Genomic DNA, 24,150 nt, shown 5'->3' with positions numbered 1-24,150 from the left:
AATGAGCAACTTTTGTTTTGGCAAGACAGTACTCAACTAAACTCTGTAGCACTAAACACAAATTTTAAAAAAAATTGTATATTGGCAAACAGTAATATAAGTTTTCTTTTAAGTATCCAAAAAACCCTCTTTTTCTCTTCAGAGATATGTTAACCAACCTGTTTAAACAGATTGGTTATGTTAAGAACAGACTGGGCCTATTTGGACCAAAACCAGAAAGTACACTTGGGTAGAACATATAAAAGTTCAATAGCTGACTTTTAAGGATTTTGCCAGTAAGCGAACTGAACCATAAGATAAATGTAAAGCAGACAACATGAGGCAGTCACTTCAGCTTTGGATCTGTAATGAACTGTACATTTCCATCCAACACAAATAATTTTTAAAGTTCTGAGTAAAACACACTGCACAATGAAGCAGACAACACTTATTAACAGGAAAAATGGAACAAGCCTGCTCAAAATTATTTTTAAGCAGCAATTTTACAGGAAGGTTTTGCAGGACATTGAGTTTAACTCAAATCCTGTTGCATAGTTGCCTGTACAATGTGTCAATCTAAAGTACCATCCAGTGCATGTAGTTTGATAATCTTTGTTTTAAGGGCTCTCTCAAAGTCGTCACTGGTACAAATTAGTAAGATGGTCATTAAAACCACATCCCAATAAATATTTCCTGAAGAACTAATCCTGTTCCTGCTAATCTTGTTTGTGGAACTTGTAAGGTGATTCATCTTTCTGTGGATTGCCACCTTACTGTGGTGGAGAGTCGAATGTTCTGTTGATCCTGAGTGATGCTGTCAAGAGTTGGTAATGCCTTGCAGGTCCATTCATGATGGTAAGGTCATAGGGAAGGAAACAGATACAGTGCAATCCAAAAGAAGCCCTCAATAGCGAGCCAGGTGGAAGACACTCATTTAATATCAACAGTTGCGATGGCAGATGAAGGCTGCAGTAGGGAGATTCCCAGTCATTGAGGTTATACTGCCATTGGAACTGGATCTACCTTTTGTCAAGGACTGTGTATCTGCTGATGCACAACAACATTCCCACCATTAAAAGATGTCCCAGACAAGACATCTACCTAGGGGAATTCAAACCTATCACCCTCCTACACACACACACACACACTCAATGTAAACACTGTGGTGATTGAGGAGAGGTGACAGGGACAGGGTGAGCGATCTGGAAGACACTAGCTTTGGACCAGCAGCTAGATGGTGAAGTATGGCTCTATCGTTATGCCTTAGAACAGAAACAGGAATACTTTGGCAGCTTTCTTCATAACTGAACAGTCTTCAGGATCTACCCTGCTCACTGCAAATGGACAATGGGCTAGAAAAGGTGCGCTAAAAAGTCTGTGCCCTCACCAACCTGACTGGTAAACCATATCCAGTTGGCTCATCTTCCCGTGGTCTGAAAACCAAAATGAAACTCAAGCATGTAATCCATTTTGGGTTGAAAGAGAATAGATGAGTACATTCTGGATGTTATGAAGTTAAATGCTGTGGATATCCAAAGAGGCCTAGGACTTCAGGTGCATAGATCTTTACATTCTGCATCTGTTGCAACACTTTAATCAAGCAAGCTAATGCAATCCTGTTCATTCTATCTAGAGGATGGAGAACAAGGATGCAGAAGTTGTCCTGCAGTTGCACAAAATCTTGGTTAGACCCCACTTGGGGTACTATGAGCAGATCTGAAAACCACACCTTAGAAAGGATATATTGGACTTAGATGGAATACAATGTAGGTTTATAAGAACGATACCTGGACTTCAAGGGGTAAGTTATTAAGAGAGATTATATAAATGACGCTGGTTTTCTCTAGAATTTAGGTGGTTATGTGATGATCTAATTAAAGTATTCAAGATGTTAACAAAAGAGAGGGTAGTTAAAGATGAACAATTCCTGTTGGTTGAAGATTCGAGAATTGCACAGCACGGTCTGAAAAATTGGGCCAGACCAGATCATACAGAAGAGATGTTAGGAAGTACTTCTACACAAAAGGGTAGTTGGTGCTTGGAATTCTTTCAGAAGTGGCAGTGGAGGCTGTATCATTTGTTAATTTTAAATCAAAGATAATTTTTTTGCTAAGACATTAAGAGATATGAGCCAACGGTAGGTATATGGACTTAGGCCACAGAGTAGCTGTGGCCTAATTAAATAGCGGAACAGGTTCAAGGGGCTAAATGTCTTACTCCTGTTTCTATGTATCATGAGAACATTCATACACAACTCTGATCTACACTAATATTGATTAGCCAACGGAAAATATGCTCCAATGTATTATGTTCAAACTTCTGTTCCCTGGTCCTGTGCATAATTGGTAAGTTTACATGGAGAGAGTAATGCAACATGCAATGTCTCTATATTCATATTTTAGTTTCACAAAGTCATGATGTAGAGTTCGGTAAATACATTACTGTAGTAAAATTGTCTTGACTTACTGGATTTAAAGCATATTGGGGACAGTGCTAATTGCCACTTATTATGACTTCTTCCACATCTACAAATGAAGATCTTCACACTTGAATGAAAAGGCTTTACAAATTCTGGATAGAGTTATTTTGTTCTTGCATACATGTATCTTTGACATTATATTGATTTTTGTTAAAGGGAACATGGGGTAATAGTTCAACTTTGGATGCTTATAAAATTATGAAAATTCATTTGTTATATCACAATAGCAAACCTGTTTCCTAATTAAGGAATATGCAATATGGTGGCTTAACTATTATGAGACTGTCTCAAAATTTGGAAGAAAAATACAGAAGCTTAGCTGGTCTACAAAAGGACCAATCAATCTTACAAGAGGAAGGATAACAAATTGTGCACAATTGTTTTCTCCACTCACATCTTAATTCCAAACTATGGTATTTTTATTTAAACTACAATGTGAAATCACATTATATTGAGGGATTTTCTTCTGTAAAATAATTGTTAAAAGGTTTCTCATGCACTCTTTATTGGAAAGCTTTATTAGTTATCTAAATAGCCAAGTAAATAGTTTTTCTAACAGCATTACTTCCATTGAAGTTGATATATTAACAATTACTTGTGCTACCTTTTCTAGGTTTCAAGTGAAAATATATTAAATGCATAGTTCATAGAAGAAAGCTGAATTATCTTCTGCACTAACAGTTATAACACACTTCTTAAAATTTTAAAACAAGTATATTACACAACCAAAGGAACTTCATTATGTATTTTCTACTGACAAATTTGACCCCTCTGCGATTGATACAATTTGTCGGAGGGAAGAATTTCAAGTACGCCCAAGTTGAGGTGCCAGGTAAAAATATCATGGTGCTATGATTGCACAAAAAAGAAACAGTTCCACATAATTTTCCATTTTAGATTAGCTTCGTACACACTGTATAAAGTGTGTACCAAATGAAAAATGAGATTAAGATAAAAGCCAAAATGATTTATTGCAGCATACATGAGGCATGCACTTTGGACAAAATGCATCACTTTTAACAGTCCTATAAAAAAATGAAAGAAAATTTTGGCATTTTTATACTCCGTAAACTAAATTCAAAAGAAACTTACGAAATAAACACTGGTTATGGCTTTCTGGCCAAAAGGCAATGTGCCATATATCGAAACATGTACTAGTTACCAAAACGACAAGATTTTGCAAATGCATGAGTCATGGTAGGTATAGCCACAAATTATGATGCAATTTAGAATAAAATACAAAACTGAGTTGTAAAAATTAGCTATTACTTTTATATTAACAATAGTTGCTTTCCATCATACAAGATGTTTTGTGCTGTGGTGGTCAACTGTGTTAGACATCATTTGGCATGGATCAAGAGCCATTATATTAAATTACCATTAATAATTCAGAACCTTAATTAACAAATTAAAACTAAATAAAATTAAATAACTGTGTGGAATTGCTAATAAAAAAAACTTGAGCCAGAGTAGTAAACTTCAAGTAGCTTCTGGAAAGGTCAATCATTCATTTATCTAGATTTTTGATTGATGGTGAAAAGTAAAATTTCAATTCTTCACCCAACCAAAAGACAGGATCAGGCCCTAAGTAAAGAATACGCAGAGATAACAGAGTTAGGAAAAATAAGTACAAATTAATTCCAAAGAGATTTACTGTGGAATTCGCACTTTCTGCATGGGTTTCCTCCCAGTCCGATGATGCCCAGGTTAGATGGTTTAGTCATGTTAAATTGCCCAATAGTGTCCAGGGATGTGCAGTCTAGGTGGATTAGCTACGGGGTAAAAATCCCTACCGTGTTACGGGGATACAGCAGTGTGGGGTGGGTCTGTGGGGGATACTCCTCAGAGGGACAGTGTAGTCTCTATCTGCACAGTATGGATTCTACAAATGGACAAAATGTGGAACCACACTTGTTCCGTTAAATGTTGTTAAAACTTTCCTGTCCTTAGGTGCTGAGGATTGATAAGACTGCACAAAAAGCAGTTAAAAGATTCGTCACATTTTATTGCCGATACTTTACCTAGTTGGATAAAATAAAACTACAATCAAATGAATGGTAGACTGCGAAATTGGAACAACGTAGTCATGCTTCCTAAATTTAAAATAAGAAGTAAGGGAGAGAGAACGGAAGTGTTAAAATGGTTCAGGTTTGTTAGATTTAGTTATCAAATTCATGCAACAAGTACAAATAGTCAATGAAGACTCTAGCAATTGATTTTAAAAGCAAGTCAAACTCAAAATATTCCACTCCTGTGTTCTAAAAACAAATTAGAAAATAGAAACAAATGAATGGCAGCCCTGGGGCAACAACCTTTGATTTAGGAAGATGAAGGACAGGTGCAGAGACATCACTTCATGGTAATCATTACTGATTAATTTCAGATTCATTTTAAAAGGAACAACTAACAGAATTATGTAAGGCACTGCAAGTTTCACTTAGCTTCTGGTGATATGCAGCTTACAAAGATGTCCAATTGCAGAGAGATTGTATTGCAATGAACAAAATGGAGCTCGAGTATTGCTAAAAAAGACATTTAGTCAAACCTTGTTTCAGAGACAGTAGGAACTGTAGGTTGCAGGAACAGCAACCCTGCAGCCCTATAGTATCAATGTGGACTTCACAAGCTTCAAAATCTCTCCTCCCCCTACTGCATCCCAAAACCAGGCCAGCTCGTCTCTGCCTTCCTAACCTGTCCTTCCTCCCACCTCAGGCCCCACCTCCATCTCCTACCTACTAACCTCACCCCGACTCCTTGACCTGTCAGTCCTCACTGGACTGACCTTTCTCCTCCCTAACTCCCCACCTATACTCACCTTTACTGGCTCCATCCCCGCCTCCTTGACCTGTCTGTCTCCTCTCCACCTGTCTTCTCCCCTATCCATCTTCTATGTGCCTCCCCCCTCTCCCTATTTATTTCAGAACCCCCTTTCCCTCCCCCATTTCTGAAGGGTCTAGGCCTGAAACATCAGCCTTCCTGCTCCTCTGATGCTGCTTAGCCTGCTGCATTCATCCAGTTCTACACCTTGTTATCTCTTTAGTCAAACCTTTTTGTCTTGCACTTTTCAGGACAATGTAAACAATGCAGTTGCTAAACAAGCTGCAAGTTGTTAAATAACCCCTTGTATCTGAAGAATTACATGGATGACCAATGTACAATCACCAGTCAAGTTCTCTCTCTCACGCACTTTCCGCACAAACTTGCAAATCTGAATAAAATAAATTATGTTTCAAATAAATAACAAGTAAAACTTAACTGCACTGTACTTAATGAGAAAGTTAGAAATGTCAACTTTGTAAACAATAAAGTAACTTTTACAAATAGAAATCACTCCAGCCAGCATTGATTCTCAACTTCAAAGCATTGAAATTGTCCTTAAAATACTGCTTTCAAAAGGTGTTACATATATCTGTTTAACAATTTTTAGGTTAATATAAAAGTTTCCAATCCTCTTATAAACTTGCAGTCCAGATTCATTCTTGTTCATGTTGATGCATGGTTATACGCACCCAGGCAGGACAGTTAGCAAGTTGGGCAATAATCTACTGGGATAAATTCTAATACAAACATACTTTATTTGAAAATGACCACATTCTGTGAAATTTCAAACAAATGTCTGCAACGCGTATTCAAACAGCAAAATGTGCAAGTGGCAGATGGTGTTTCACAGGGTCCACGTTATGCTTTCTGATGGCTGAGTTTGCATGTCAAAGTAACAAGTCAAGTACTTCTCACCCTTGAACAGTCAACGAGTCCATAGCAACTTTCCTGGTCACACTGATTTTGCACTGTATTTTACTTGATGCGTCATTTACCCACTATTTATTAGAAATGGTCTTCGGTGCACATGGGAATGTTAGATTGGGGTACAAATCCTGGATTGTTCAATTCCATTTGAGTCAATATAACTCATTTTGCATTGATATAAAACTAATGCAGCTTCAGCTAAAGGTTCAGTGTATAACACAACTCAGAAATATTATGTAATTTGCATTTTTGTAATGTTAGAAAGTAAAAAGAGGATGTCAACTTCTACTGTTGGATATTTTAAGATTTTATATATTTCACAACAGGAATTTAACAGCAATATTCATGATTTAAAATTCCACGGACAATTCACCACAACAATAGCGTTAAACCCAATTATATTGATTTCAACTTCCAACGTCGAGTACTGCCTCCAGCATTTCTAGTGGTTCTGGAATCAAAGAACAACCAGGGATTGATATTCAATGCTGGAGTAAAGTTATAACTCTGATTATCAGAACACATCATAATGTTGAGGGAACTGCCTTTTTCAGTTTGCACTACCACCACTTTTCAAAAATGATACTCTCTTTAGGAACACCATGATTTTCTAGCTGTTGAGAAACAGCCTCTATCATTGGAGGTGGACCACATATATAACAGAGGTTATCCTTTGATACATGTGCTAGAGTCCTTTCCGATATTCTTCCAGCTGAAATAGAAATGAAAAAACTGTTAAGGTACAACTAAAAATTACTAGTCTAAAACACAATTATATTTAATGATTTGATGCACAACTCTCATGTTTCCTAATTCATCAATTAGAAGACAATGTTAGCTATCAACAAAAAGAAAATTATAATCTTGCATTTACATAGCAAGACTCACAACCTCACAATATCTAAATTACTTCACAGTTTAAGAATTGTTTCAAATATGTGAATTAACTAGTGTAATATAAAGGATCATGGCAACTAATTTGCACACAACACAGGTCTCACAAATAAAGAGGAGATGTATACTGTGAGATAAGATGTTGATTAGGAACTAAATGGGCATGATGCAAGGAAAACACACTAGCTTTTTTAATAAGTGTGTTGTGGAGTCTTTTGAGCCATGTACAGGGGCAGATAGAGCCTCATTTACACATTTCATTGAAGTTTTTCACAATCCCTTGATGTACAATGGATGGTTAACTTAGACTGCGCTCAGTCCTTGAAGGAGGCTTAAAGTGACATGTTTCCAATTAAAACAAAAATGTTGACACTAAATTACAAAGCTGACGCTTAAAAATGAACTCTTACTCATTCTTTCTAACTCCCTTCCCAATTGGAATACTACTTCAGGTCAAGATCATGGGTTACAGTCCTGAAAAGCTTTTACAATTACTTAACTAACTACCTTTTGTAGATTACCATTGAAATGGATTTCACCATTTTTTCAGGCGGTTCTTTCCTGATCATAACCGAGGTAATTTTTTCCTCATCTTCCTCACTGGTTCTTTTCCAAATTTCCTTAAATTTGTGCCCTTGGTTTACCAATCACTCTGTCTGTGGAAGGTTTCTCTTTGGGCGTTAAAAATGATTCTCCTCTGCAGTCTTCACAAGGTTTGGGATCCTCCTTAAAATGCATGTTATTTGTTGTGTCTTTCTCATAAAATGTCAATTTCAAGCATTCTTAGCTTTTCTCCCTTATTTCATGTAGTTACTTTCTTGGGTAAGCTGCTTTTCTTTATTCCCTAGTGTAAAACTGTGCTGTATTGCTAAATATACCAAATAATTAACTTAAGACCTGCATCAATTCTTGTATAAGCACATTTGTTAGACACACTAGAGCTTACCTGTCACATAAGGTTGCATATTTCGAGATATTTCAAAACTTTGTTGTGTCACATGAAAATTACAGTTCATTTTTCCAGAAAACTCTTTAGCCAGGTTTATGATGCTTCTCTGGAAGATACGTTTACACAGTATTGGATGAATACCAACTACAATTTGCTTAAATAATAAACATTGATGGATAAGGGGAAGGCAGAAAATGAATTAGGAAAGGGAAGGAAGAGAAACAAAAAGTGGAAGCAACCCTCTATTATGTCATGTTTGGCACTTTTGCCAATCATGTCAAATTTGTATCCTCTACTTCTCAATACTTCTGTCAATGGGAAGTTTCTTAATCTCTATTGTTCAAATCCCTCTGAACTGAACACCTCTTTCCTCCCCCGACAAGAATGCCAGCTTTTCTAGCCTATCCAGGGAACTGGTGTCCCTGAGCCGTGGAACCATTCCACCAAATCTTTTCTACATATACTCCAAAGCCTTCTCATTCTTTTTAAATTTCCATTTGCAATTTCACTAGTCTTTCATAAAGGCATATCGTACCATCTTTGATTTCATATTCTCTGTCTCTACATATGAAGTTCAGCATTTCATGTGTCTTTTTAAGTTAGGTTCTTAACCTTTCTTGTAACCCTGAATGATTTGAGCAGCTCTCCCCATGACCCCTTTGGAATTGCTCCCATTTTATCTTTCCTAATTCTTCCTCTGAAAATGGATAAAATTCAACACTAAGTGAGTATGAAGTTATCTGTCATTTTGATGTTTCAACAGTCTGTTGATTCCATTTTGAAGTCTTTTCTTTTCTTCTTAGGTCAAAATATTTCTAAGTTTAAATCATCTGTTTTGAAATTCTGGACTACGATATTGGACTATGATTCCAGACACTGAGCTCAAATCCCATCGAGGCAAATTGTGAAGAAGTGAACTGAAGATTTACTGAATTAATCGGATGTCCATGAAAGGTGTTAGGTTGTTGACAACCCAACAGTTTTACTAATGCCTTAAGGTGAAGGCAACATGCCATCCCTATTCATATTTCCTGGCCCATATATTCTACATCATGCCCAATCTTCAAATGCCTCCTTAATACTTTCCTTTGAAGGTAACTTTGGTCCACCTCTGCTCAGGTTAGCCTTCACTGTGAAGTTCCATTAAAAAGTTGGCCTTGCTCTGAATTAAAGTGAATTTAAACAAACCTAATGTTGGAGTAATTAAACACCAGAACCATAAAGAAAAATAAATATTTTACTCTGTGGCTTTGGCTGCTTAAACACGACAATACAAATATATTATCACAAAGATGACAATTTCCCATCTTCAATCCTATATCACAATGTGGGTTGAGGATAGGGTGCAACAAATATTAAGAATCCTGCAATAAATGTGAAGTGAACCACATTTTTCAATTACGCACCCCCAAATACTCACAAAAGATATACAAGCAAGAAAGCAATTTATTCTGATTAAAGTTGAAGAAATTAACCAGGAATTGACATGAACTAATAACTGCTGGCCTTTCTTAGTCAACAGGAATTCTAAATAAAAATGAACAAAGGACAACACAGCATCATTGTCTGCAAGGGAATAATTCTGAGCTGAGTATTAAATGAAACATTCAATTCCACTGGCTCAAAGCAAGGAAAATTAAGTAAAACAACCAGTTAATTGTGTGCTAAATTACATCACTCATTGTAATAAAATCCAGTCCAAATTCAGCTCTAAATTCAGTTTGTAGAACAACAATGTCTTTCTATTACTGATCTAGTCCAGATATAGATCAGCATAGTGATTTGAAAATGTAAAAGTGAATGTTTAGCTCACCTTGAAAAGAAGTTCATCTGTGTTTTTGGCGCTATAGTACAGCTGCACTGATCCTGGTTTGTATTTATAAGGCTTGTTTCCTTGCATTCTGTGGAGGTCTGCGACGTGCAACAGTATGGAATACAAGGGATTAATGCCCACTCCACCTGCAACCAACAACAGGTTCACTGGAGTGTCAGAAGGCTGTGGGTCAAAGAAGAAATCACCTCCTACACGAAGAGTTACTTCTGAGCCAACATCGCACTATCGAAGAAAATGAAAATTTTTTTGTTAAGAACAGTTTTTTTTGAAAAACAAAATTGCAATTTGGCATAGGCTCAAAACATTTTCTGCACAACTGTCCTCCACTTTCAGTGTGCCGTGCTTCTGAAAATGAACTGAAAAATCAGATTTAATGCTGTATAGTAAAATGTGCTCATTGCATTTCAGTAGAGCCTCCTTGCAGCTAAGCTAAATGTCAGAACGCATGACCTACTATTGCTAATTCAATGAAGTGTTACAAAAATAGTTAACATCTGCTACTTGAACGTTGCTGAATTTGAAATATTATGCCAGAACTAGCGAATACATTTCACTAAAAGTCATTACGCTTGAAACAGCGCTCATTTGGAGGCCTTTGAGAAGGTTCAACAAATTAAACCTTTAAATCCAAAAGGTGACTAACACAAGCAGCCAATTTTTCCTGAAATGACATGCCAATTTCATTTCAGGAAAATGTTGCTGTTTGTGTTAGTCACATTTTGCTAATCAGTATTAAATCTGATTGCACACACAGACGTCTCCGCCGAAAATAATGTGAAGCATTCACCACCACCCAGACATTCCGGCCACTAGTGCCTTAATTAAGCCCCACCTCTGTGCTGTTCAGTCACTGCCAGATGGGAATTGCCCCTTACAACTGGCATTAGAACAGGCAAGTTGGCTATCCAGTTTGCTGACCAGGATATGGTGATCATGGTGGGCAGAATGGTGGTGCACAGGGCTGTTTTGCTTTTACGAGGCCGCCACATGCTGCTATCCTGGTCAGAAGTTGTCACCCTAGGTCAGTGCAATATAATTGACAAAAGAGGACCCAGGACTGATCCCTGTGGAATATCACTGGTCACAGGCCTCCAGCCTGAAAAGCAACCTCCACCATAGCTCTCTGTCTCTTGCTGTTAAGCCAACTGTGTATCCAATTGGGAAGCTCACCATGAATCCCAGGTGGCCTAGCTTTACTAATTAGTCTACCATGTAGGACCTTCTCAAAGGCTTTACTAAAATCCAAATAAACAGTATCTACTACTCTGCCATCAACCACCTTTCTGGCATCTTCAAAAAACTCAATTAAGTTTGGAGACACAATTTTCCTCACACAAAATCATGCTGACTATCCCTAATCAAAATCTGCCTCTCTAAATGTTCATAAATCCTTTCTTTTATAATCAACTCCAAGAATTTACCCACAACTGAAGTCAAACTCACAGGTCTGTAGTTCCCCAGTTTCTCCTTACAACCTTTCCTAAACAAAGGTATAACATTAGCCACCCTCCAGTCATCAGGCACCTCACCCTTAGTTATAGATGATGCAAAGGTTTCTGCGAGGGTTCTCGTAAATTCTTCCCTTACTTCCCACAATATTCTGGGATATATTAGATCAGGTCACTTTTGTATTCTAAGATCACCTGAACCTCCTCTTCTGTAATGTGAACTGTGTTTAAAACATCAAAGTTTATTTCTCTGCCTTCTCTAGACTCAATTTCTTTCTCCACAGTAAAAACTGACATGAAATATTCATTTAGTAGCTATTCATCTCCTGCGGCTCAACACAAAGATGACTTCCTTGGTTTTTAAGTGAGCAGCACGGATCTTGAAGCTGCTCCTAGGATTGCAGGCTTAAAGATTTATTATAGTTTTCCTTTCACTGTTTCAGTTATTATAGTCATTACAATTCACTAATATGGCCTCTTTCCATTTTGTTTTACTAAGATTAAAATAAAACCCAAAAAACCAAACAAAAAAGTGCTTCTTTTTCCAAACAGATGATTTTTTAAAAAAAAAATTAAAAAGGGTCTACAACGAACAATTATTCTTAATTCAGAAGTTAGAAAAATCTGTGGGGTCTCTTTTGAATAAAACAATTTTTTTTTAAAATGAGGAATTGTGATTTCGTTCTGAACAGTCTTACAGTCTCTGGAGTAGATTGCTTTTCCTTTGAAAAATTTATTGAAGAGGAATCATTTTTATTCAGTTAATCAGCTAAATAGTTGATTTTATTTAATTTTTATAGGTTTGAGATATATTTTTCAATTTTTTTTCATTTCAATATTATTTGCTGTAGGTAATGAAAGGTAGTTTATTTTATATAAAGTTTCATTGAAACATCCTTTTCTAGACGTAATGTTATTAAGGCCAGAGTGAGATGGCTAATAGATTTAGAAAAGTTATTACCCAGCAGGATCAGTTAGATAGATGGGTGACTGTCAGGAAAGGTGAGAAGACAGTTCAAAAGTCTCCGATGACTATTCCTCTATCAAATAGATATTCAATTTTTGGAACAGTTGAAGGGGATAGTCTCTCCGAGGAGAATGGAAGGGCCAGTCAGTTTCTGGACACTTGGAATGACTGCTATGTTGGGCAGTGTTTGACAATATTTAATAGGATTGTTGTTATTTGGGACTCTCCTGTCAGGTTCATAGACAGACGACTCTGGCAATTCTGTGGCAGTGAGTGTACGTTTACGATGGTTTGTTGCTTTCCTGGTGCTAGGGTTAAGGACGTTTCTAAATATTTCAAGCATATTGTTAAACATGAGATTCAGAAGCCAGAACTTATTGTACATATCAGTAGGAATGGCATTTTAGGGACAAGATTAAAGCAGCGCTGAGTGAGTTTAAGAGGTTAAGTGGAAGTTCAAAAAAAAAACCTTAAGAGGAGTAATTTCTGGTTTATTCCCAACGTGAAACTCAAACTCAAATGAGGGAAGGTAAAAATGGTTAAAGGAGATAAATCAATGGCTGATCAGCTGGTGTATTGTTCAGGGGGTCAGGTTTTTGGCCAATTGGAATAGCTTTTGGGATAGAAAAGAACTGTTCAAAAAGGATGGTTCTAACTTAAACTGGAAAGGGAACAATATCTTAGCAGGGAGATTTGCTCATTCTGTTAAGGGAGACTTTATATTGACAGAGAAGGCAAATAGCGGAATTCTAGGTAGCAGTGTAAATGGAAGGATTGATGACGTAGGTTCTGAATGGGAGGAGAGCACGTCAATTGGAAAGAAAGATAAGAGACAGTCAGAGTATGTACTAACTCTGAAGAACTAAATTGCATTTATTTCAATGCACGGTGTGTTACAGGCAAGGCTAATGAACTCAGGGCATGTTTAAGAACATGGGATGAGGACATCATAGCTACTACATAAAGTGGCTGAGAGATGCACAACACTGGCAGCTCTGGAATTAGATGCTGTAGGGAAGATATGAGGAGGTAAGAAAGGAAGCGGGCAGCATTTTTTGATTAAGGAGTACATTACCGCTGTAACTAGGGAAGATACATCTGAAAAATCATCCAGTAAAAATATATGGGTAAAAATTACAAATAAGGGAAGATCACGTCAATGGGATTGTACTATAGGCCCCCCAGTACTAAGGCAGAAATTGAGAAACAATTATGCATGGAGATCTCAGATATATGAAAGCATGATAAAAGTTGTAACAATGGAGGATTTAATTTTCCAAACATTAACTGGGACTACCACAGTATTAAAGGTTTGGATGGTGAACAATTTTCTTGAGCACTTCTGACACATTTTCTTTAGCACTTCTGACACATTTTCTTTTTCAATATGTAGATGCTCCTACTAGAAGAGGAGAAAAACTACACCTTCTTTTGAGCAATAAGGCAGGGCAGGTGACGAAGGTAAAAGTGGGGGATCATTGAGTCTAGCGATCATAACTTTATTAGTTTCAAAATGGTTATGGAAAAGGATAAGCCTTCCATGAAAGTTAAAGTTTTTAACTGGAGTAAGGCAAATTTTAATGGTATGAGATGAGAAATTTCAAAAGTTGATTGGAATAGACTGTTTGCAGATACAAGTGGGAGGAGTTCAAGAGCACAATGATGACAGTTCAGAGGCATTCTGTTCCTGTTGGAGAAGGGTAAAACTGGTAAGATTAAAGGTAAGATTCTCCAGCATCTGCAGTTCCCATTATCTCAGATTAAAGGAACAATGGATGAATAGAGATATTGAGGTTCTGGTCAAGAGTAAGAGTGAATTTGTTTTAGATATAGACAATGTGATTCAATTGAATCTCTTGAAAATCATCTTAAGGGAGGAGAACCCGAACTGCTCGTGTGATGCTGGAACCTCTTCCACGTGGCACCCAAGTAAAATTCAGTGTCAAGTGCTTTCCCAATACCACCAATTATTCTTAATGTGCTCATTCTCCTACCCTTCTTTCACAACTCATTCCCTCCATCTCCTACAGGCAGCTGTGGCATCCACACAGTTGCTATCAAGAAGACAACTGCTTCTGAGAGCAGCATCTGCTTCTCCACTTCTGAGGAAGACATTACAGATAGCTTAAAGGAATCACGAGCAAGGCGCTTTCTTATAGGCTTTAAGTAGGCAAGATGACAGTGGGACCTTGATGTCACTCCAGGTGCCCTTCTTCAAGGTTACAGCAGTGTGCCTGTAAGCACCCAGCCAGAGGAATAATCACATCCAGGTCCACTGGAAGTCTCTCTCAGGACACATCAAAGATGTCTCCCCTCCCCCCACCACCTCCACTTAACCTGCAATCCTCAAACATGTGCAGCATAGTTCAATCCAAAGAAAGTAACCCTTCACCTGGGGAGAACAGTCTCAGGATGCCCAGGGCCTTTTGCCATAAACACTCGTCTGTGGACATGGCTGCTTGTGAAAGCTCCAAAACCAACAGGCTCCACAAGGCGGCAAGCTCCCTCCACCTCCAGGCACAGACCTGAAACTGCATTTGGGAGTAGTGGAATGATAATTAAAAACAAAATCCATGAGGGCATTTCGTTGGTACTTCTTTATAAATTCATCACATTTGTTACTCCATGTTCACTGCAACAAGTCCTCCGATGTGATCTGCATGGAAACCTGACATACAGGATACATATTATGGCAGTCGTTGGCCCTAGTAGAAAACGTGAAGCATTGCAGATATGCTGCAAATCCTGACATGATGTTCTGATTGCAACCTCTAAACACTGTGGCACCACAGTCCTCCTCATTTGCATTGCCGTCCCATGGAAGATGATTGACCTTGCTTCTCTTGCATCTTTGCTGCATAATGTGGTCATCTATGACTGGAAACACTACAATAGGTTATCAGAAGGACTCCTTGCCATTATTTGACCTGATGTCCTGTGACTTCATGGGATCCAGAATCAATGTTAAGGATACCCAGTTTACACCTGACGAAGGGGGCGACGCTCCGAACATGTAATTTCAAACAGACCTGGCATCATCTGACTTCTGACCTTGTTCAACCCAGTCCAACGCCAGCATCTCCACATCATGGCCCATTTACTTGCAACTGTTCCACAGTCTACAATACCCTGACATTATAAGTACTCATCCAGATGTTTCTTCAATGTTGCAAGAGTACTTGCCTCCATCACCATCTCAGGCAGCACGGTGCATATTCCTGCATTCCTTTCATGGTTTTGAATATGTTTATTAGTGCCCTCCACCTCGAGGTGAAAAGTGCTTTCCTTTTATACCATCTAAATCTTAGCCACATCTGCAATTGTGAAGAGATTCTCATGATCTAATTTGAGCATTGAAATGTTAGAATAGCAGGAAGTGATTCATACCAGTAACCACGGCATTCCATAGTAATAAATCTAAATCGCAGCTTGATGACGGTTCACTGTCCTAAAATTGGGCTTGCATGGCAAATTGTGCAATATTTTATGCTCCAAATTACAAAATTCAGCTTCAGAGATGGAGTTCTTTTGGTGTCCATTTCAATTCAATTTGAAATTTTTAAAGAATACAGAACAATCACCTCAAGTCTAAAGCTTTAGCCCCGGACTAGATGCCAAGGAATGTACAACACATGTGGAATATAAAAGGCTGAAATTGATGATTGTGCTTGCATGCTGACTCATCTGATTATAAAAGTGGAGCACTGTCTTTCAAATAACAAATTTATATTAATTTTCTGAAATACACAATTTCCAATTCAAAATAGAAACAAAAAGTAACTCAGAATTCAAAAGTCGCAATTATTGTCCTGCATCGCTGATGTCCATACCAGTTACATTCAGGTAAGGCAGTGAAACAGTGTTACAGCACCAGCTAGTGGTAGCAGAATGTGTATCAGTCACAACATGAAAATCACCATGTAGTGGATCATTAATTTGGAATCCAGAACAAAACAAAATTATTGAATAGCTCAATTTACATTGTTCTACCCACTTTGCCTAAATTTAAGCTATTATTAATTTCAAGTAAGGAACAGTATTCATGTTACTATGCTATTGAGCAGTTTTGTGAAAGTACATCACTCAAGTACCAGGAGGGTTTGTTCCAACACATCAAGTCCCAACAATGACAATAACTCAGATTTTCTGAACAAATGTGCTCAGTTTCCCCACTGCATGTTCAATTTATGGGGACAAATAAGACAAAACAAAAATCAACCAGCCTCTATACTTTTACCATTCTGCTCATTGAATTGAAGGTCTAAATAGCAGAGCTGGAGTGAAAAGTCCATAAGTCATTTTTCTTACAAGTAGTTGCAGAAATGTGTACATAACTCAGTGATTTGATGCAATTATAAATGATATTCCCCTTAAATTTCTTGTAAAGTGAAAAGCCTTTTGTGTAATTTACAGCAACATCTTAACCTTGAGCCAACTGCATACAGTGGAAGAAATTAATCTAATTACTTATCACAGAATTGAGAAATTGTTTTCAGGATTACGCTATATACCCACCAGGCTTTTATATTGTTTGTGTCACTGGACTAATATTTCAGATGTCAAGCCAAGTGGATAATCAGTTTTCAATAATCTTAAAACTCAGGTTTAAAGCCCACAATGATCATTTATAAATCTGATTTCAATTAATTAAATGAAACTGGAATAGAAAGTATGAATAATGACTATATTGTTGTTAGTCCCACTTGTTCACTATAATTTCTGGGGTTTTATCCAGGCTAATCTACTGATTCTAAAACAGTAGAATGATTGACAGTTTTGAATTATCCTAATAAATCAGCAAAAAAAAAGAGAAAAAATATAGCTTTAGGTGGATCATACGGCTGCAAAATAGACATTGGTTGACCTTTTTGTCATGTCTGACCAATCTACTTGACCCGACAAAGTCATTTAATAACATCTGGTGAGTTCTACCAAAATTTGGGAGTATTTTCCCTCAGACTGGCCAAGCAACTGTCTAAATTGGTACGTAGTAAAATTTAGTAGCCAAAATCCCAACCTTCTTCATTAGCATTCCTGCGCATATTTTTTCCCTTTGACAGGTTAAGGGAATTTCCATGGGAAACACAGGATTGTAGGGATAGGGTTGGATGGGGTGGAGGTGTGGGGTGGATCTAAGAGTGGGTGTGGCAGGGGAGCATCGTGGATCGCTCTTCGGAGGGTTGGTGTAGACTTGATTTGTCAAATGGCCTGCTTCCACAGTTCAGGGATTCTAGGATTCAATAAAAACAGACCTACTAGAGATGGCAGCAGCTTTTTATTCATTCAAGGGAAGTGAGCTTTTTTGGATGGACCAACAATTATTGCTCATCCCTACTTGCTCAGCAGTTCAGGCCGAGCTGCCTTCTTAACCACTGCAATCCATTTGGTATAGGTAGACCCATAGTGCCATTTGGGAAGAAGTTTCAGTATTTTGGCCCAGTGACACTGAAGGAATGGAGTTATATTTCCAAGGCAGAATGATGAGTGGCTTGGAGGGGCACGTAAGACCATAAGACATAGGAGTGGAAGTAAGGCCATTCGGCCCATCAAGTCCACTCCGCCATTGAAATCATGGCTGATGGGCATTTCAACACCACTTCCCTGCACTCTCCCCGTAGCCCTTGTTTCCTTTTGAGATCAAGAATTTGTCGATCTCTGCCTTGAAGGCATCCAACATCCCGGCCTCCAATGCACTCCGTTGCAATGAATTCCACAAGCCCACCACTCTCTGGCTGAAGAAATGTCGTCTCATTTCAGTTTTAAATTTACCCCCTCTAATTTTAAGGCTGTGCCCACAGGTCCTAGTCTCCCCGCCTAACGGAAACAACTTCCTAGCGTCCACCCCTTCTAAACCATACATTACCTTGTAAGTTTCTATTAGATCTCCCCTCAACCTTCTAAACTCTCATGAGTACAATCCCAGGATCCTTAGCTGTTCATCATACGTTAAACCTACAATTCCAGGGATCATCCATGTGAATCTCCACTGGGCATGCTCCAGGGCTAGTATGTCCTTCCTGAGGTGTGGGGCCCAAAATTGGACACAGTATTCTAAATGGGGCCTAACTAGAGCTTTATAAAGCCTCAGAAGCACATCGCTGCTTTTATATTCCAACCCTCTTCAGATAAATGACAGCATTACATTCGCTTTCTTAATTACGGACTCTACCTGCAAGTTAGCCTTTAAAGAATCCTGGACCAACACTCCCAGATCCCTTTGCACTTCTGATTTGCGAATTTTCTCACCATTTAGAAAATAGTCCATCCCTGTATTCTTTTTTCCAAAGTGCAAAACCTCACATTTACTCACATTGAATTTCATCAGCCATTTCCTGGACCACTCTCCTAAACTGTCTAATCTTTCTGCAGCTTCCCCACCTCCTCAGTACTACCTGCCTGTCCACCTATCTTCGTATCATTGGCAAACTTCGCCAGAATGCCCCCAGTCCCTTCATCCAGATCATTAATATATAAGGTGAACCCTGCGGGACACCACTCGTCACTGGTTGCCATTCCGAAAAAAGAGCCTTTTATCCCAACTCTCTGCTTTCTGTCAGACAGCCACTCCTCAATCCAAGCTAGTAGCTCACCTCAAACACGATGGGCCCTGACCTTGCTCAGCAGCCTCCCGTGAGGCACCGTATCAAAGGCCTTTTGGAAGTCTGGATAGATAACATCTACTGCGTTTCTCTGGTCTAACATACTTATTACCTCTTCAAAGAATTCTAACAGGTTTGTCAGGCACGACCTCCCCTTACTAAAACCATGCTGACTTGTTTTAATCTGACCCTGCACTTTCAGGAATTTGGAAATCTCATCCTTGACAATGGATTCTAGAATTTTACCAACTACCGAGGTTAGGCTAATCAGCTTATAATTTTCCATCTTCTGCCTTCATCCTTTCTTAAACAAGGGGGTTACAACAGCAATTTTCCAATCATCTGGGACTTTGCCTGACTCCAGTGACTTTTGAAAGATCACGACCAAAGCCTCCGCTATTTCCTTAGCCACCTCCCTCAGAACTCTAGGATGTAGCCCATCGGGCCAGGAGATTTATCAATTTTTAGACCCTTTAGCTTTTCTAGCACTTTCTCTTTTGTAATGCCTACCGTACTCAACTCTGCCCCCTGGCTCTCCCTAATTGTTGACATACTACTCATGTCTTGCACTATGAAGACTGATGCAAAGTACTTATTAAGTTCTTCAGCTAATTCCTTATCTCTCATCACTAGCCTTCCAGCATCAATTTGGAGCAGCCCAATATCTACTTGTGCCTCTCGTTTGTTTCTTATGCATTAAAAGAAGCTTTTACAATCATTTCTAACATTACTAGCTAGCCTACCTTCATATATGATCTTCTCCTTCCTTATTGCTCTCTTTGTTATCCTCTGTCTGTTTCTGTAGCCTTCCCAATCTTCTGATTTCCCAGTGCTCTTAGCCACTTTATAGGCTGTCTCTTTTTCTTTGATATATTTCCTGACTTCCTTTGTCAGCCATGGCTGTCTAATCCCACCCCGAATAATCTTTCTTTTCTTTGGGATGAACCTCTGTACTGTATCCTCAATTACACCCAGAAACTCCTGCCATTGTTGGTCCGTCTTCCCCGCTAGGCTCTGCTTCCAGTTGATTATCGTCAATTCCTCTCTCATGCCCCTGTAATTACCTTTATTTAACTGTAACACCATTACATCCGATTTTGACTTCCGTCTTTCAAACTGCAGACTGAACTCTACCATATTACGATCGCTGCCTCCTAAGTGTTCCCTTACTTTAAGGTCTTTTATAAAGTCTGGCTCATTACATAGCACTAAGTCCAGAATAGCCTGCTCCCTTGTGGGCTCCATCACAAGCTGTTCCAAAAAGCCATCCTGCAAACATTCCATGAATTCTCTTTCTTTGGATCCACCAGCAACATTATTCATCCAATCCACCTGCATATTGAAGTCCCGCATGATCACCGTGACCTTGCCTTACTGACATGCCCTGTTTATTTCTCGCAGCATCTTGCGCCCCTGGTCCTGATCACTGTTAGGAGGTCTGAACATAACTCCCATTATAGTTTTTTTGCCTTTGTGATTCCTCAATTCCACCCACACAGACTCCACATCTTCTGGCCCCACGTCATTCAGTGCCGTAGATTTAATTCCATTCTTAAAGGCAACCCCACCCCCTCTGCCCACCTCCCTGTCTTTTCGATATGTTGTAAATCCTTGGATGTTTAACTGCCAGTCCTGAGCTCCCTGCAACCATGTCTCTGTGATGCCTACCACATCATAATCATTCAAAAGGATTTGTGCTGTTAACTCATCTACTTTGTTACAAATACTACGAGCATTTAGATAAAGTGTCCTAATGTTAGCTTTCTTATCATTATTAGAGAGGTTGAAAATCCCAAGATATCTTAAGTTATCCTTCCCTTTTGCTGTATTCCTAGTCTGCCTCGAGCTTAAATCCAGGTGGTGCTGCTCCCATGTATCTATATTAACTCTAACCAAAGATTTTCCACCTGAATCTCATTGAACTCCACTTTTGCTGGAGTTTTCTCAATGCCACACTCAATTCCAAGCCTTGTTGTCAAGGGTAGTCACTCCCACCTCACCTCTGGAATTAACTCTTCTGACCATGTTTAAACCAAGGCTGTAATGAGGTCTGAAGCTGAATGGCCCTGACAGAACCCAAACTAAGTGTCACTGAGCAGTCAACCAAGCCTTTGCTGCTGGATAGCACTGCTGGTGACACTTTACACCATTATCCTGATGATCAAGAATAGACTGATTGGGTGGTAGCTGAGTGGGCTGTATGTGTCATGTTTTTTGTGTACCACACATACCTAGACAATTTTCCACTGTTGAGTAAATGCCAGTGTTGCAGCTGTATTAGATCTGCGAGGGTAGAGTCACAGCAGGCTTTAGAAAGCACACAAGCAGCTTCTCCCTATGTGCTCTATTAAGTCCACAGAATTTGAAAAATCTGTGTCAAATCTTCTCTTAGCTTCTTTCTCTTCACAAAGAACAGTCCTAATTTCTTCCATCTATCCGCAAAACTGAAGTTTCTCAGCCCTGGAATCATTATTTTAAATCACTTCTGCACTCTCCCAAGAGCAGATGCTTTGTTCCTATAATGTGGCATCCACAACTGTATACAACATTCCAAATGAGGAAATAACAAGTCCCTCTGCTCCTGCGCACCTTTTAGAATAGTATCCCTTATTTTATACTACTTTCAATTTTCTTCCTATTAAAGTAAATCACCTCACACTTCTCTGCACTGAACCTCATCTGGCACCTATCAACCCACTCCACTAACTTGTCAGTATCCTTCTAGAGTTCCACATTGTTCTCCTCAGTTTATAATTCTCTCAAATTTCATGTCATCTGTTCACTTTGAAATTGTTCCCTGCATACAAGGCAGACAGGAAGAATATTTTCTCCTAAATGGAGGGATCAAGGACCAGGGGACACTGATTTAAGATAAAGGGAAAAAGGTTTAGAGGAGATGTGAAGGAAAACTTACTCAACCATTGGGTGGCAGGAGTCTGGAACTCATCACTGTAAGGGTGGTAGAGGCAGAAACCCTCATACTGAAGCAGTATTTAGATGTGTACCTTGACAATCACAAGGCCACAAGATTATGGGCAAAGTGCTGGAGAATGGGATTATAATAGTTAAGTGGTTGTTTTTGATTGACGTGGACACAATAGGCTGAAGGATCTTTTTACTGTGCTTTAGAAACCTATGACTCTATTAGCTCATATGAAGGAAAAGCAGAGTTCAAAAACCAACTCCTAGGAAACTCCATTACAAACCTTCCTCCAGTCCAAAAAAATCCATCCCTCCTTTGTCATCATGGTCTGGACAGCATCCTTCTCTTTTGTAAAGACAGATGCAAAGCATTAATTTAACACTTCTGAAATACCCCCTGCCTCCATGTGCAAATCCGCTTCTTGTTCTCAGCGCATGAAAGTAAGGAATAAAAACACAAAAATGTGTCATTACACTTCAGCGTTTCTCTCCCCACTGATGAATCAAAGTTAACATTGCATCTTCAGAAAAACTGTCAGAACATTAACCTTGTTCCTCTCTCCACAGATGCTAACAGACCTCCCAAGCTTCCCTGGCATTTTGTTCTTATTTGCGATATCCAGCACCTGCAGTACTTTGGTTTTATAAAACCAAGTTATGATGAAGCTTTATAAATACTGGCGCTGACTCGACTGGTATTATGTTCAATTTGAGTAGATGAACTTCAGGAAGGGTGTGAAGGTGAACAGCTACATATAGATCATAGACGCTGAAGTACTTATTAAAGAGAAGATTGAAATGTCAAGTAATAGAGGTGCTCAACACCTAGAGTGTATACAGAGTCCAGAAAACTGTTTTCATTGACATAGAGGTCAAAGACCAGAGGGCACAGATTTGAGTTGATTTGGCGAAAGACACCAAGGAGAAAGGAGGAAAAACATTTTCTTTATTTTAAAATCTCAGTGATTAATATCTTGAATGCACTGTTCCTAGCTGTGGCAGATTCAATGGTAACTTTCAAAGCAGTTAGGCACTTGAAAAGAAAAAGAAAATTCTGAGTGCACGCAAAGGGTGGGGGTTGGACTGGATAAATTGTTTCTGGATAAAGTGGACTTGAATGACATGGGTCAAATGGTCTTCCTTCTGTGCTGTATCATTATATAATTCTATTATTGTACTTGCCTGGATGAATGTAGCTCCAAAAATACTGAAGAAGCTCTACACCATCCAGGACTAGGCAAGAAGCTTGTTTGGTACCTCCTGGCCTGCAGTAGTTCAAGAGGGCATGATTACTTCTTGAAGGTCTTTGGAGTGGGTAATAAATACTGGCCTTGCCAGCCACTAACAAATTCTATGATGAATAAAGCAAAAAGAAAGCTAGCTAAAAATAAGATGAATATTTAGTGACAAATGTACAAACAGTCAAAAATAGGAATCATAGCGATCAATTCTCTGTCAGAAAAAACTCCACCATCATTCAACAATAGACATTTTTAATGCAATAATTGTTTTTCTTTAAAACATGTTTATATTACTAAAACATTGCATTGACATAATTAGTTTGCATTTACTAATGTTGCTTTAATTCTTTTGAAACCATTAAATTGAAAACAAACAAAAAAAAATTTGGTTACCTGAGTATGAATCCAGTGTGCAGGCAGATGTTCGCTGTATTTTACTGCCAATTCCAATACACTCTCCCTCTCCAACAGTCCCGGACTTGAACAGATAGAAAAGCCACCAACTTGTGAAATGCCAGGTATGAAGAAATCTACCCTATAATGGAATAATTTTTTTTAAATAAAAGGATTGCAACTAACAGTAAATTTATATAACTGTCTCTTCACACAGCTCTTTAAACCGGAACAGGGCAGTAGCAGAAAATAAAAATAAATTAATACAGCTTGGTCAGGCAAAAATTTGTTTCACATTTAAGGGCAGGGCGAATTTGGAAAAGGATAGTTTAGATCGCAAGCGTAGCAAAAAGACATCTAATTGAAATATATTAGGCTTTTCATTTGAATTGACTTCATGGTTTAACACTATATCTAATTTACACCTGTACATACATTCCTACTGGCTGCTCCTTCTCTGATATGTGTGATTTCAAAGGTTTCTGCATCAGTTATTTATCTTTTAAATTTAGTTGTGCTCAGTTCTGGGATCGTGGATGAGCTTCCCTGAAGACTCAAAATCAATAGCAAAACTAAGTCAAACCTTTAGAATAGTATCAGAGATAATGGGAACTGCAGATGCTGGAGAATTCCAAGATAATAAAATGTGAGGCTGGATGAACACAGCAGGCCAAGCAGCATCTCAGGAGCACAAAAGC

The 24,150-nt window shown here is 38.6% G+C and overlaps 1 protein-coding gene across 2 annotated transcripts in view; it reads right to left on the bottom strand.

Annotated features, from left to right (window-relative positions):
* Positions 1–6,013: 6,013 nt before the first annotated feature.
* Positions 6,014–24,150, bottom strand: part of oxnad1 (oxidoreductase NAD-binding domain containing 1) — a 31,653-nt gene continuing 13,516 nt past the window's right edge. Inside the window, exons 4-8 of one of the 2 annotated variants that reach the window (XM_048519780.1) lie at positions 23,453–23,594; positions 23,001–23,169; positions 9,862–10,007; positions 8,046–8,154; positions 6,014–6,917 (exon numbers count right to left, since the gene is read on the bottom strand). In XM_048519780.1, the coding sequence (XP_048375737.1) occupies positions 6,766–6,917; positions 8,046–8,154; positions 9,862–10,007; positions 23,001–23,169; positions 23,453–23,594 (718 nt within the window). In that variant the 3' untranslated portion in view covers positions 6,014–6,765. Of the gene's footprint in view, positions 6,918–8,045; positions 8,155–9,861; positions 10,105–23,000; positions 23,170–23,452; positions 23,595–24,150 lie in introns of both variants that reach the window. The other variant, XM_048519785.1, reaches the window with a different exon arrangement.

The sequence above is a fragment of the Stegostoma tigrinum genome, chromosome 2 (assembly GCF_030684315.1).
Source record: "Stegostoma tigrinum isolate sSteTig4 chromosome 2, sSteTig4.hap1, whole genome shotgun sequence".
Lineage (NCBI taxonomy): Eukaryota > Metazoa > Chordata > Chondrichthyes > Orectolobiformes > Stegostomatidae > Stegostoma > Stegostoma tigrinum.
Note: the sequence above shows the minus strand (reverse complement) of the source record. Positions and strands in the feature narration are given on the sequence as shown.